The sequence below is a fragment of the Erigeron canadensis genome, chromosome 8, assembly GCF_010389155.1.
Source record: "Erigeron canadensis isolate Cc75 chromosome 8, C_canadensis_v1, whole genome shotgun sequence".
NCBI classification, from domain to species: Eukaryota; Viridiplantae; Streptophyta; class Magnoliopsida; order Asterales; family Asteraceae; genus Erigeron; species Erigeron canadensis.
The window spans coordinates 32,754,193-32,768,200 of NC_057768.1; the positions used below are offsets into that span (position 1 = coordinate 32,754,193).

Genomic DNA, 14,008 nt, shown 5'->3' on the forward strand with positions numbered 1-14,008 from the left:
TATACAACACTTGTTTCCTAAAAATTAAAATTAATGAAAAATAAGTCATTGTATGAGCAGAATTATTTGGTAAATAAACAATCTTAATCATTCGAAGAACGATAATTAACATTTGGCAGTTATTGGTCATATCATAAAAAGGTACTTTGACTATGCAAAATCAAAATTATATAAGTTACTTCAGATGTGATACATATAGATATAGACATAAATAATGCATGTATTCAACTAATTCACATCCATGATCAAGATTATATTTATTGACTTCTAAGTAAAGTTTAAAGAACAAATTTATATTACATCTTGCAAGAAACTGTAAAGTTCTCTTACAACTAAACTCGGGTACTCTTCGTGAGGAAGAAGGGCTCCTGGCACTTCAACAAATTTGCTCACACCTTTAGCTTCTTTTAGAGCCTGCATTTCTGCTTTCGACCTCTTTGGTGCACCAGAAGTCGATACTACCAAAACTGGCAATTTACCCTCTAACCCTTTAAAGAGTTCAAGAAACTCTTCACGGGTCTTCACTGGGTCAAGTAGACCTGTCAAGAATGCAGCTGGGACATAACGGGCACCTTTCTGTTTTGTTAGTTCATATCTGTTTTCTATGATGGCGGGTGTCACATTTGTGGAATCAGCGTACACATGGGATTTATATTGAGATTGGATGGATTTTTTGTTGCTGACTAACACATTATACACCATCCAACCTACAGCCGGGGCCCTTAATGTCTCTCTAAGTAGTTCATATCTGTAAATTGTTGAATAACATAAGTGATTTGAACGAATACAATATGGTATGTAGAGGTGGCAATTTTGACCCATTTACTTGAGAAGTTGATTTGGGTTATGTTTTATCGCTAATGTCCGGTAGGCCTAAATTTAGATAATAAGCAAACAGGTCAAATGGGTTGAAAAGTTCATGAAATATATCTTCTATGCACAAAGACTAAAATCTCCTAAAGCATTTTATTAAAAAAGAAATATCCGACCCATGTTCTTGATATTGATATAAAATTGACCATATTCTAAGACTGTATTTGGGGTCAACTGAGCCCCATACAACCCATTCCAATGGGGACCAAAAAACTGCCATTTGTGATACTAGCCCGTTTTGACTCATTACCCAACTTGTCCATTTGACACATCTAATGGTGCATGTTTCTGAAGACATGTGTACCTTGATTCTGTCTTGGAATCACGACCGAATACAATAGGAAGAGGGCCAGACCAGGTAGGAGCAACAGCAGCAATGGCAGTTGGTTTGACCAAACCCTTTTTAGCGGCACGGATGGCTATTGTGGCAGCATGACCGCCTCCAACAATGACCAAGTCTTGTCCTGCATTCGAGTACACAACATATGCCAAAATAAGGCGAGTGGTACAAAGTAGTAAACACGAATTTTATAATTAACAATGCCAAATGTGATGATCGATATGTATTAGATAAAACATGCTGTGGGATCTTTTTGCTGGTTGAAGTTCTGATTATTGATAATTAGTTGTTTGATGATATATGTTTTGTAGATTATGTGAAGCTGATTATTCAACCCCTATATTTTTCAGATAATCTCTGCACTTATGATTAGTTTTTACGAATACTAAATGCAATATTCAAAAAATAAAAAGTTAGCATGAAAGAGCATATCCAAACACCACCAAATCAACACTGGAAACTAAATCTAAATGTAACACAGTAATACCTACCCAGGCTGCTTATTGGACTATTTGGCGCAAGGATAAAGTCAACAAGAAATGATTCCATAACATCTGCACTGTAGTCTAGCTTGGGACGGTCAGAATAACCAAGACCGGGCCAATCAACAATGGTAGCTCGCCAGTTAGCATTTCCAGATTGTTGAATGATATCTTTAGCAACTAATCTCCATTCTTCCACAGTGCTAACATCAGAAATAGTGGGCATCATGAGGATATTCTTGCTTGGTCCATTACTATCATTTGCATGCTCTTCATAATGGATTTTGATAGAGTTATCCTTATATTTCCATAGCCAGTTGCTTGTCTAAAAATACAACAATGAGATGCATAAATGGTACATAACACGAAACTTTAACCATGACCACTAGACCTATGCATGACAGCATGACGTTTGAATTGTAAGTTTCTGGCCTCAAAACATTAGAGACAACAAAACTGAACAACTTACTGATATAGTAATATCATATCACTTCCTTGATTCCAACTTAAAAAATTAACTATCTCATCCTCTAAATAGATATAACACACTTCAAAGTTTTCTTGTGACAGTAGAATACTACAGTATTTTTTTAAGTACACTACAAAATTAAACTCCAGTTTCCAGCTTATGCACATCTTATCCAGAGAGTTTCTAAATGTTATTAAATAGGGATGACATTACGGGTGTGGTTGATAATGTGCGAAAACAGGCATTTTTTTTACTACAAATTAAACAGGCTAGGTGGGATTGAGTTAACCCTCATACGACTGTGTTATTCTTCTATCAGTTAAAACTAGGGTACTATAAATAAATCATGTGTTATATGACTCGAGGTGCTGGTTCAAGTGCGGATGGTGATGCAGTTAGTAATTACATTCTATTGGAGCTGACGTGCCTAAGTATATTTAGGTGCGTCACAATTGTGTCATCTTTCGCACTTTAAGAACCCTCCCTTCACTCATGAACTTGACCTTTTGACTCAAAACTATACTAGTATCACTAAACAAAGTCTGCACTTTTCTTTTCTTTTTTTTTCTAATATGCATTTGTATACGATTACTCGATTAGGACAAATATCAGAATGCTAGTTCCATATCATTTTCAATTGAATCTTTTGGCTTCATCAACCTAACCATCTAAGCAAAAGGGAATTGGGTCTAGTGGACCAAGTTGGTCAACATACCGCGTAAAACATAACTCAAATCGACTCATTAAACTTAATAATATATTTCTATATCAAGATTGCCAATAAGATTCACTAAGCTACAATAAATGCCAATAAAATTTCATATATATTTCCCAACATCTTCAAAGTGGTTGGAAAACATTCCATTACACATAATATTGTTCAAACATTAAAAAGATTAATAGTACATGTAGTGGAAAAGGATAAAATATTAACCTTTGAAGAGATGGATGATTTTTCTGTTGGGTAGTCCAATGAAGTTGAAGCGACAACAGTGAAAGGTTTAGTAGAAAGATTATGAAATCGTGAAAAAAAGGTGGCGGCAGGACGGTGGATTTTGGTGGTGAGATTGAAGTATAAAGAGGGTGAAGCAGAGAACGAAGGTAACTGAGAGATTGCTGTGGAAACCATTTGACAAATTTGCAAGATTCTAGATAGAAGAAAAAAACAAACTATTTGTGTTGGAATACTTTTGGGGGAAATTTGAAAAGTTGTTATGGTTTCATGACCACAGAAAAATATATGACGTGTAAGAATTTGGAATACAATCTTTTATGGAAGAGAAATATTCATGAAAATGTAATGTATATTGTTTAAAAAGGAGATCAGTTATAAACTCTAACTTTTTTTTCTTTTAACAAAATTTAAGAAAGAAATAAACGGCTTATTATTGTATCATGCGGATTTTGAGCCTCAATATCTCAGCAGTGTTGTGGGAGGTTAAGTAGAGAGACTGCATTCTTTTTCTACCTAAATGAAAGAAAAGACTCTCTAACATTTGTATGAGATAAAAATCGAATCCATGACCTCAGTCTTCAAAGGCCAGAGTGTTTTTGACACAGATTGTAATGTTATATATTGATGTTGTTGGTTATACCGGTTTGGGAAAGCTAGATAAACCTTGGGAATTATTTAATATACGAGTTTGGATATTATCAAATTTTCCTCACGAGATAATCTAGTCATGAATACTCGCGAGATTATCTAAGCTTAACTCCTAAAATACGTGAAACAGACTCTGACTTAGCCGAGCGGAGCTTGAGATACTCGATTAGAGTTTTCAGTAAGGTCAAGTATCATAATGACCTGTTTGAAAAGTTTGCAACCTAATCGAACTTAACTTGCTTTATAAATTTGGATAGAGATTCTCTAAAGTTATAATAACTTTATAGGTAAAGTTAAGAGAATCTTGACCATTGATTCAAAGATGACTTTTTAATCTTAACCATTGATTTCAATCCAATGGTTGAAATCTCTCAACTTTACCTATAAAGTTCATTTGAACTTTAGAGGATCTTAATCCTATAAATTTCCCCTTGAATTTTGTATTTAATCAAATCAAGCTCAAAGTTGTCGAGTCAAGTATGAAGCTATTGAGTTCATATTGTTGTTTTTGATTATAATATGTAGTTTTCGTATCCTTAATATGTAGTTTTCATATCCTTAATAAAATTGAGTTGAGTGAGCTGTAAGAGGAGTGAGTAGTTAACTAACCTTGAGCTTGAAGATAAAGCTACATCGAGCACTGAGCCACTGAAGCTCAAATTGAGTTTTCAGCTTGGAGTTATGTAATTGAGACAAACTTGAGTTTGAACTTCGAATTGTGTGGACTTGACCTAATTACACCCATGTAACAAGCCGTTTTCGAGTCTAATTGGGAGGTTGATCGATAAACAACTGAGCATTGAACATGATTTAGTTCACGAACATTAACAAAACATCTTATTTAAATATGTGAATTATTTAATATCTCCATATGTCATTGTAACTGAATTTATCTAAAAAAATTTTAATTTAGAGAAGTAAAATAACTTAAAATAAACTCTAAATAAGTCAACATAAAAAAAATCAAGGTTTCGATAACGAATACTGTTTAGTTGATTTTAAGGAGTCTTATGTTTCGGTTTAAAGTCAGCAACCGGTAGATAGTCTCAATCATTTCGATTACATATGCTTGGATTAATGTTTAATTATTTTAGGGCCGAATTCGTTGTGAGTCCTGGCTCCAAGACCTAATATTATACGAGTAACATACACTCGCTAGTTCCTTTTTCATATGATTGAGAGTTTAAGTTCTCTAATTTAAGAGCATAAATGTACAAAATTCATATCAATTTATTGAATTATTAAAAAAATTTCACCCAAGCTTCCATAAATGAAAGAAAAACCAACCAAATATCACAAAAAATAAAAAGAAACGAATCTGAACCGTTAAAAGAGAAACAGGATGGACAGCCGTCAGATTTAGGGCAATAAGCAAAAGAGGAAAAAAGGGTTTTAACTTAAAAAGCTTAAAACAGCCTCCTTGGCCTTTCTTTCTTTCCGCCATTTTATATATTCAGTTGCAAAGAGGGGATCTGAAGAAGAAGAAGAAGAAGAAAGATGGTGCAGCGTTTAACATACAGAAGAAGACATAGCTATGCTACCAAATCCAACCAACACAGGGTTGTCAAAACCCCTGGTATATATTCTTATAATTTATATATATAATATATATATGTATATATTAATATATTATTTTGATTTGATATGTATTGTATTATAGGTGGGAAGTTGGTATTTCAGACAACAAAAAAGAGAGCTAGTGGGCCTAAATGCCCTGTTACTGGCAAAAGAATTCAAGGGGTATTCTTCCTTATTTCATTTTTTAAACTTATTATTTTTTGTTATTACAACTCTATATTGTATGTATAGTTTTTTGGGTATTTGTTGGATATGACCTGAAATTTGAACCTATTATTATGCTGTGAAAAAGGCTTGAACTTTAGGTTATTTGAATATGAATTTGGTAGGTATTGAGTGTTTACTGGGTATTTGGATATGTGTTTTTAAAAATGATTATGATTATATTTTGAGCTAGGATATCTGTTTGATTATGGTTAGCCTATGACCTGTTAGTTTTACGTTTAACGTTTTTTTCGTGTCTTTTGATTACTTTAGCTGCACCTAAAAACACTCTCTAGCTTTGTAGGTTAGTGGTGTGGAATGGTTTAATGATTTGTATAATGGATATTGTTTGCAGCTCCAAATTCTTTAGTTTTCGCTTGCGCGTCACAAGCCCGTTCATTGTAGTATGTGGTGTCAAGTTTGCATCATATTGAAGTACGTTATACGGTCATCTTGTGTTGGTTTGTTATTTTAATCAACTGCAGAGAAAGTGTTAGGGTTCAAAGCAAGTCGGATCTTTATATAAATAGATCTCTGACTGGACTCGTGACACCTAGTTTCTGTGACATTTAAGTTGAGAACGATACAGCTTTTGCCAGTTCTTTTACCTGTTTAATAGGGTCATTAGAATGTATTTTGATGGGTTTTGAATGACATTATTATGGTTTTGTAGCAATGACTGCAATGTATGTGCATGTCTTGATAGTGGGTGATTCGATGGTTTGCCTTTGGAAATGGCATTTTGACATGCCAATTGAGTGGTAATGTCAATGGGTGAAGATGAATAATAAAAGCTTTTTAACTTTTTATTTGTCAGTAATTACCTCAGGATGGCAGGTGTTTATGCTTGTGATCTGAAACTGTATTTCAAGATTGGTTACTTAGGTGGCCCTTTCTTCTATGGGAAATTGCATAAAAGGGTTAAATGCTCAGTTTATATGCTGTTTCTAAATGCGGTTTACTGTTGAAAAGTATGGTACATGCCCTCAAGTAGAGAGATTGATCTATGTCTCTATGATCCATTTTCTTACATCTACTGCTGCTGTCATATTGGAGTTGAAACTTTTATAACAAATTTGTTGCGTCTATCTTATATATGACATGCACATTTACCCTGAGAATTTGACGTCAAACAAGTAAACAACACCTAATGTTACATTTATCATTTAAGGCCCTGTATAAATAACTTTGTTGTCTTCTACCCATTCTATTTCATTGATTACACAATTGTGTTTTTACCTTTATGGTTGATCTAACTTTCGTTATCGTGAAGGTTTCATGCTAGATGGCTGTTTCATAGATTACATCCATCTATGTTGTCTTTTTTTTTAATTGACTGATGTTGCTTTGAAAATTATTAGATTATGTTTAATCTTGATCCTACAGAGTATCTAACTGCTGAATGAAATGTCTTTGCTGTATCATTGTAGATTCCTCATTTGAGGCCGACTGAATACAAAAGGAGTAGGCTATCAAGGAACAGGAGGACTGTTAACCGTGCCTATGGTGGTGTGCTATCTGCTGGTGCTGTGCGAGAAAGGTTTGTGAAATCTTCTCTTATGTTCATGTAAAATTTCTAGAGGTTGCAAGATGAATCGTATGGGTAAGAAGTTGAAGTCGTTATGGGTTAAGATATGCTCGACTATGCTGATGTTTATTAGCTAGATAGTTGATGTCAAAAAAATGATTACAAAAGCCAACTATTATAGCAGTCTAGCTGTTTTAAATAAGTTATTTTTGGAGGTTATATGCACCATGAAGACATTTTGGGTGACTTGATTTGTCAAAACTTGAACCTGCTTGACTTGTTTTGTTATTTAGTATTTCTCTGTCCGTTTTACACGTTTGAGATTCTGCACAACCCCAATACTCTCACTAGTAAGCCAAAAGTGCTCCGCTCTATTTTCACCAGGTCAATGTTTCTTAATCCGGCCCGTTGGTTTGTAATGGCAGGATCATCCGAGCTTTTTTGGTTGAAGAGCAGAAGATTGTGAAGAAGGTTCTGAAGGTTCAAAAGGCCAAAGAAAAGTTGGCTGGAAAGAGTTAAACAGGTTGAAACAAGTGATTTCGGTTAGTAGTGTGCTTGAACGAAATTTTGACTTCAACACAATGATTATAAGATGTGAACTTATAGATTCTTGTGGAAGATACTTGATTGATTATGAATGAGCTCGTTATGTTAGTTGCCTTTGATATTTATGTTTGCCATTTCATACCTTGTGGCTGGATCTTTATATTTGGTTTCCTTCGTTGATTTGTTGAATCCTTCTCTGGCAACTCCTTTAGTTTGTTGGTATGGAATGTTCATGGTTTAGGCTTGATGACAAAAATCATGACTTCATGGTATAGCTTTCAAGGAAACTTGATGCGTATAGTTAAAACCCAAATTTATACTTTCAGCTTCTCTAAGTTTTGTTTTCCGCCTCCCAACAGTTGAATTCAATCAGCTGACTACTTATCACTGCTTGACTGGCACCTTGCCCCTTGAGTCGATGCTAAAATTCAGTGTTCCTACCACAACACTTTACTTCATGTCTGAACTAATAAACATGCTTTTTGTTTAAGTATTTATGTTGTCTTTTCTTGCCGTTGTATCTAAATCAGAATATAAACGTGCAAAACACATCTTTGGACCAGTACCCAAACCTATGCTCTTTTGTAGACAGACCTGATTACAGTTGGATATCCTTGTGTTTTTTTCAGTTTCCTGCGAGTACATTACCAGCACAGTTATGAAAAGAAAAGTCACAGATAAACGCTTCTTCTAAACTATCACTTTACTGTCTTTAGAAACAAATAATAAATATTATGATGTATAAAAACTGCAAAATTCAAAGAAGTGGGGTGAAAATATCAGTGTTGAGGTATTTGCAGTATTTCACTAGGCCCTGTTTTTGTACATGGATATGTGATCTTTACATTGACTCGTCAAGTATAGCAATGAGTAAAACTTAAAATATGATACCATACTTGTGAGATGTGTGTATGATAGCCGTCCTAATGTATATTGCAGTATAAAAGAAGAGCAATGCTACACAAATAAATTTTTACCAACAAAACTTACAAACACATATGGCATCAATAACTACTAATAAAATTAGGGATAATGAAACATGCAGTTGAGTGCATCAAAAACTGGTGCAACTGAGTTATAAATGAAGGAGGTTTTTTTTTATAATTATGAAACTATATAGAGGACAAAATGGTAATTTCTGTTGTTTTCTCTTTATAACTGCAGCTATCATATATGCAATTAACTGCATATATAATTTCCCAATAAAATTATATGTACTTTTTCTTTTTAATTCATCCTTTTTTTTTCTATTCGTACACATGAGTTTGTAAATATTACTAATAGGCTTTTGTTTGTAACCATATCATTTCTCATAAAAGGACGAAATGAGACTCTCTACTAATCTCCCACAATCATAAAAAAGTTTATTTGAAGATATACGTAATAAATAAAGCTTTTAATTAATATTATATCCAATACGTTATTAACTTTGAAAAGTATATATATTGCATAAATGTTTTTCTATTTCTAATGCTATAGTTTTTTTCGAACATTTTTTTTTCCCGAACATTCTAATACTATAGTACATACATAGCACGTGGGCCACGTGAGTGTATAGATATGAGCCGAGAAAGAATAACTTGTAAGTTTTTAATTAAATGAACACATGTGTAAAAAAAATAAAAATAAAAATGAGAAACATTTGATGTGTCTCTCCCCGTCTGAATGGCCGGTTACATTCCATAACCATAAAATTTCCAACACGACCCACAAAAAAACCGATCATCTTTGTCTTAATTGTCAAAACAGTAATTTCTTCTGTTCATTCCATCATCATTATAAGAAGATCCGTAAGATTTTTCATCTTCTAATTAGAATTATTTACAACAATATATATACGTATATATATTTTCACGAAATCCAATCTTTCCCATGGTTTTATTCACTCCTTTTAGTGTGTACATGTTTTTTTTTAACGTTCTTCTTCTTATTATTATTATTGACATTTATGTAAATTTCCATCATTTTTGCACGTTACATTTATATTTGCAATTCTGTTTGTGTAAATATATGAAATGTAAGTATGTTGTTTGGTGACTTGTTACATGTTGCACATAAAGTAACAATGTATGTACTTGTATCATGCTGAATCAATTAGGATTAATATGGCAAACTTAATCGATAATCACGAACCAGTATTAGTACTCCGTAGTAGGCAGTTACTCCGCATTATTTCGGGTCACCTTAAAATAGTAAGGTAGACAGTTATTCAAATAGACCAAAGGTGAAAGTATATTGTTATTCTATGACAGTTGCTTGTTAATGTTTAAGTGTTTTATGAACTTAAAAACAAATACTACTAGCAATTCATGAGCAAAATGAGGGTGCAATGTAACACTTTTGTACGTGTAAGCGTGTAGCAATTTATTGATTTTGTGAATGAATTATGCAGGTTAATTATGAAAACCAAAGGGAATCCAGGAGACAACAGGACTAGAAGATCTTTTTCGTTATTTGTAGTATTTGGTTTGTGTTGTTTCTTCTATCTTTTAGGTGCATGGCAAAGAAGTGGTTTTGGTAAAGGAGATAGCATAGCTCATGAAATAACTAAAAAAGCCGACTGTAGTATCATATCAAATCTGAATATCGAGACCCACCATGGAGTTGGAGTAAAAAATTCTGACGAGTTACGTTCGGAGAGTAAGGTTTTTCAGCCATGTGATGATCGGTTCATTGATTACACACCTTGCCATGATCAAACACGCGCAGCATTTTTCACTAAAGAAAAGTTAATCTATCTGGAGAGACACTGTCCTCCTGATAACGAGAAATTACACTGTCTTATTCCTGCCCCAAGTGGTTATGTGACCCCGTTTCCATGGCCTAAAAGCCGTGATTATGTTCCGTATGCCAATGCACCTTATAAGAGTCTGACAAATGAAAAGGCCGGTCAGAAATGGATACACTATGAAGGTGATGTTTTTAGGTTCCCAGGTGGAGCGGGAGAAGATTCTCAAGGGGCTGATGAATATATTGATCAAATAGCATCTGTCATTCCAATGAGCAATGGAATGGTTAGAACTGTTTTGGACACTGGCTGTGGGGTAAGTTAACCTACCTATCTTAAGTAGAGATTGCAATTTTGAACCTTTACTTACGCATTCGTTTGGGCTGTGTATTATCTCAGTTGTGTTTGATCAAAATATTTTTAGCTATAAGGGTATTGAGTGAACGGGTCAAACGGGTTGAAAGTGCCTAAACTCTATTGTTAATGCATGCGACCTTGTAAGTAGTTAGTATTTAGAGATTCAGGTTGTCACTGCAATGGTAGTGCCTAGACTGTTGTTTCAAGCAGTACTAAAAGCGACCTTTATCCACCTGAACCGGTTTTGACCAGTTATCTAACCCACCCATCTTACCTCCCATGCCTTAAGTTTGATATGTTATTGTGAAAATTGTTTGCTTTATTCACGTTTGTTTTCATTAGTTTCGTATGATGGTTATTCATAGGCTGGAAGTTTTGGTGCATACCTATTCAAGAAAAATGTTATAACCATGTCATTTGCACCAAAAGACTCACAAGAGGCACAAGTTCGGTTTGCTCTCGAAAGAGGTGTCCCAGCATTTATAGGTGTTCTTGGTACTATAAAGCCTCCATTTCCTTCAAGATCTTTTGACATGGCTCACTGTTCTTGGTGCTCGACCCCATGGACCCTAAACGGTATCCCCATTAACCATAGTTGATTGACTTAAATATTCCAGAAACACTTCTTTCATAGTATAACTCTTCTGAGCAGATGGGAAATACATGATGGAAGTGGATCGAGTTTTGAGACCGGGTGGCTATTGGGTGCTTTCTGGTCCTCCCATTAATTGGAAGGCCAAGTATAAAACATGGCAGCATTCAAAGGAAGAACTCGAAAAGCGCCAAAGAAAAGTCGAGGAGATTGCTAAACTTCTTTGCTGGGAGAAGAAACACGAGAAAGGTGAAATGGCGGTTTGGAGGAAGAGAGTAAATCCAGATCATTGTCAAGAAAGAAAGTCTCATGTTACCTTGTGTGAACCAACAAGTGTTGACGATATCTGGTAATAGTTCACATTAGAAAAATGATAGGTTTGGAAGGGTAAGTAACAGGTCAAAACGGGTTTGTGCCAAAATAGAATGATTTTTCTACAGGTTAATAAAGGTTGTCATGTTGACCCTAAACACTTTTGCCCCAAAGTGAATAATTTCTGTTAGTTTGTAATTCTATAATTTATAAAAATACATTACTTAGTACAAGTAGTAATAACTTCTTTTTCTAAGAAAACTTTTTTGGGTGCATTAAAGTTCACCTTGGGTGAGTCTGACCCATTTGACCCGTTAAAACGTATCTATACTCGACCCATTCATAGTATTTGTCCAAATTGCTACCACTGGTGCACATTCATGTACAGAAACCTTCTGTTATTACAAAGCACCCATTGGCATGCAGGAACAAGGAGATGGCAGCATGTGTAACCCCTTACCCGAAGACAAGTAATAAAGATGAGGTTGCTGGTGGTGAACTAAAACCGTTCCCACAGAGACTCAATGAAGTTCCTCCAAGTATTTCGAGAGGATCCATTAATGGAATCTCTGCTGAATCATTTGAAGAGGACAGTAAATCATGGATCAAACATTTGAACGCTTATAAAAGTGTGAATAAGATTATTGGTACAGGACGTTATCGTAATATTATGGATATGAATGCGGGACTTGGAAGTTTTGCTGCTGCACTTGAGTCTCCTAGATCTTGGGTTATGAATGTGATGCCTACCATAGCTGATAAAGATACTCTTGGTGTTATCTATGAGCGAGGCTTGATTGGAATTTACCATGACTGGTAAGTTTTGCTTTGAATTTGTTATTTTTAGTTTGGAATCATTTTCTCCAGTGAATCTATCATTTTATACTTTAACATCAAAAATATATCTAGAATGGTTTTTGACCCACCCCACAGATACTATACTTTGAAGGTCTTAATTTAAACCTCCTCTTTGTTTGCTAATTTAAGAATGATGTTGGTTTGTTTTCTTGTTTTTTGTACTTTTCAGGTGTGAAGCATTCTCTACATACCCTAGGACATATGACCTAATTCACGCTCACGGTCTTTTCAGCTTGTACAAAGAAAAGTAAGTCCCTGCTAAGATACATGGGTTGGGTGGGTTGGAAATCAACAGGTTCTGGATATAATATGTGGTCAAAACAAGCTAGGATGAGTTGCTAGCATCTTTCGTCAATTAATTAAAAATGTTAATAAACAATGAGCGCGATAATTATGATTAAACAATTGATATTACTAGAATAATAATCTAAATATTTGAATAAAATTATTTAGGAAGCTGTATGCATTAAGTATAGACTTCTTTCACCTGGTTCAATGCGTAATGTGTGCCTGTTTTTAAGTACATGGATCAGAATTGCCACCTCTACTTCAAGTCTTATTAGTTGTTCTATAATATATTCTAGTTTTTTAACTGCTGACATACATGCAGGTGTAGCTACGAAGACATTCTATTAGAAATGGATAGGATTTTACGACCTGAAGGTACTGTTATAATCCGTGACCATGAGATTGAAGTGCTTAAAGTGAAAAAAATCGCGTCTGGGATGAGATGGAACACAAAAATGGTGGATCATGAAGATGGCCCTCTGATTTCTGAAAAGATACTCTTTGTAGTCAAACAATATTGGGTCGGTGGAAAATTCAACTCAACATCTTCGAGATGAAAACAAATAAGCATGGAGGGTGGTCAATTATGATTATAGGTTGATTTCCCAAAACTTTTATTGTTGGTTTTTAATCAAAGATTTTAGTAGGGATTTTAGTTTAGCCTAGTTATCAAAGCATATGCCTTTTTGCACATTGTAAACAACAGTTTTGATATTAGTATGATGTCAGTTACTTATTCCATGTATTTCATATATTTTGAATTTCAAGTTTTGATTTATATAACGTATATATATGTATATTTATCAAGTATTGATTGCTTGCTTTTATTTCTTTTTATGTAAAGAGTATATGATGTGACATTCTGAGGCATATCTTTAGAATTAAGTACTTTTCTTTTCCCTTTATTTATAGGTGTGTCTTTCTATATCATAAACATCAGTACACCACCTTTCAATCAAACATTATTTCTGTTTACAATGGAGAATGAGGCTAACTCTAGCTCTAATAATCTTCGTGTAGCCTCGTTTTCTTCATATCTTAAACCTCACGAAGACATAGAAGTGCCTTTCAATTTACAGCCGGTAAAGACAAATGTGATCATGGCAAGAACTCAAAGTATGCATTGTAAGAGGTTTTTTCAGATTTTCCGACGGGTCAGTTCTTGTTTGACTAAGAAAGCAGTTTATGTGAGTGAAATGGGAAATATTGGAACAAAAGGAGATCAATTTGCATTCCCGATTCTGAATTCT

The 14,008-nt window shown here is 34.4% G+C and overlaps 3 protein-coding genes across 3 annotated transcripts; 2 read left to right on the forward strand and 1 right to left on the reverse strand.

Moving 5' to 3' along the window:
• Positions 1-242: 242 nt before the first annotated feature.
• On the reverse strand, positions 243-3,327 carry LOC122578161. Its single transcript, XM_043750060.1, has 4 exons — positions 3,099-3,327; positions 1,705-2,020; positions 1,178-1,337; positions 243-748 (listed from the first exon to the last, which is right to left on the reverse strand). Exons 1-4 carry the CDS (start codon positions 3,291-3,293, stop codon positions 292-294), a joined length of 1,128 nt encoding a protein of 375 aa, XP_043605995.1. The 5' UTR covers positions 3,294-3,327; the 3' UTR covers positions 243-291.
• A 1,848-nt stretch (positions 3,328-5,175) lies between these two features.
• Positions 5,176-7,744, forward strand: LOC122580332 (60S ribosomal protein L34). The gene is made up of 4 exons (XM_043752604.1): positions 5,176-5,343; positions 5,428-5,507; positions 6,980-7,089; positions 7,503-7,744. Exons 1-4 carry the CDS (start codon positions 5,265-5,267, stop codon positions 7,594-7,596), a joined length of 363 nt encoding a protein of 120 aa, XP_043608539.1. The 5' UTR covers positions 5,176-5,264; the 3' UTR covers positions 7,597-7,744.
• Positions 7,745-10,021: 2,277 nt separating this feature from the next.
• Positions 10,022-13,492, forward strand: LOC122579992 (probable methyltransferase PMT2). Its single transcript, XM_043752259.1, has 6 exons — positions 10,022-10,667; positions 11,074-11,284; positions 11,361-11,649; positions 12,039-12,428; positions 12,640-12,717; positions 13,081-13,492. The coding sequence occupies exons 1-6, from the start codon at positions 10,023-10,025 to the stop codon at positions 13,313-13,315; spliced, it is 1,848 nt and encodes a 615-aa protein (XP_043608194.1). The 5' UTR covers position 10,022; the 3' UTR covers positions 13,316-13,492.
• Positions 13,493-14,008: the final 516 nt, after the last annotated feature.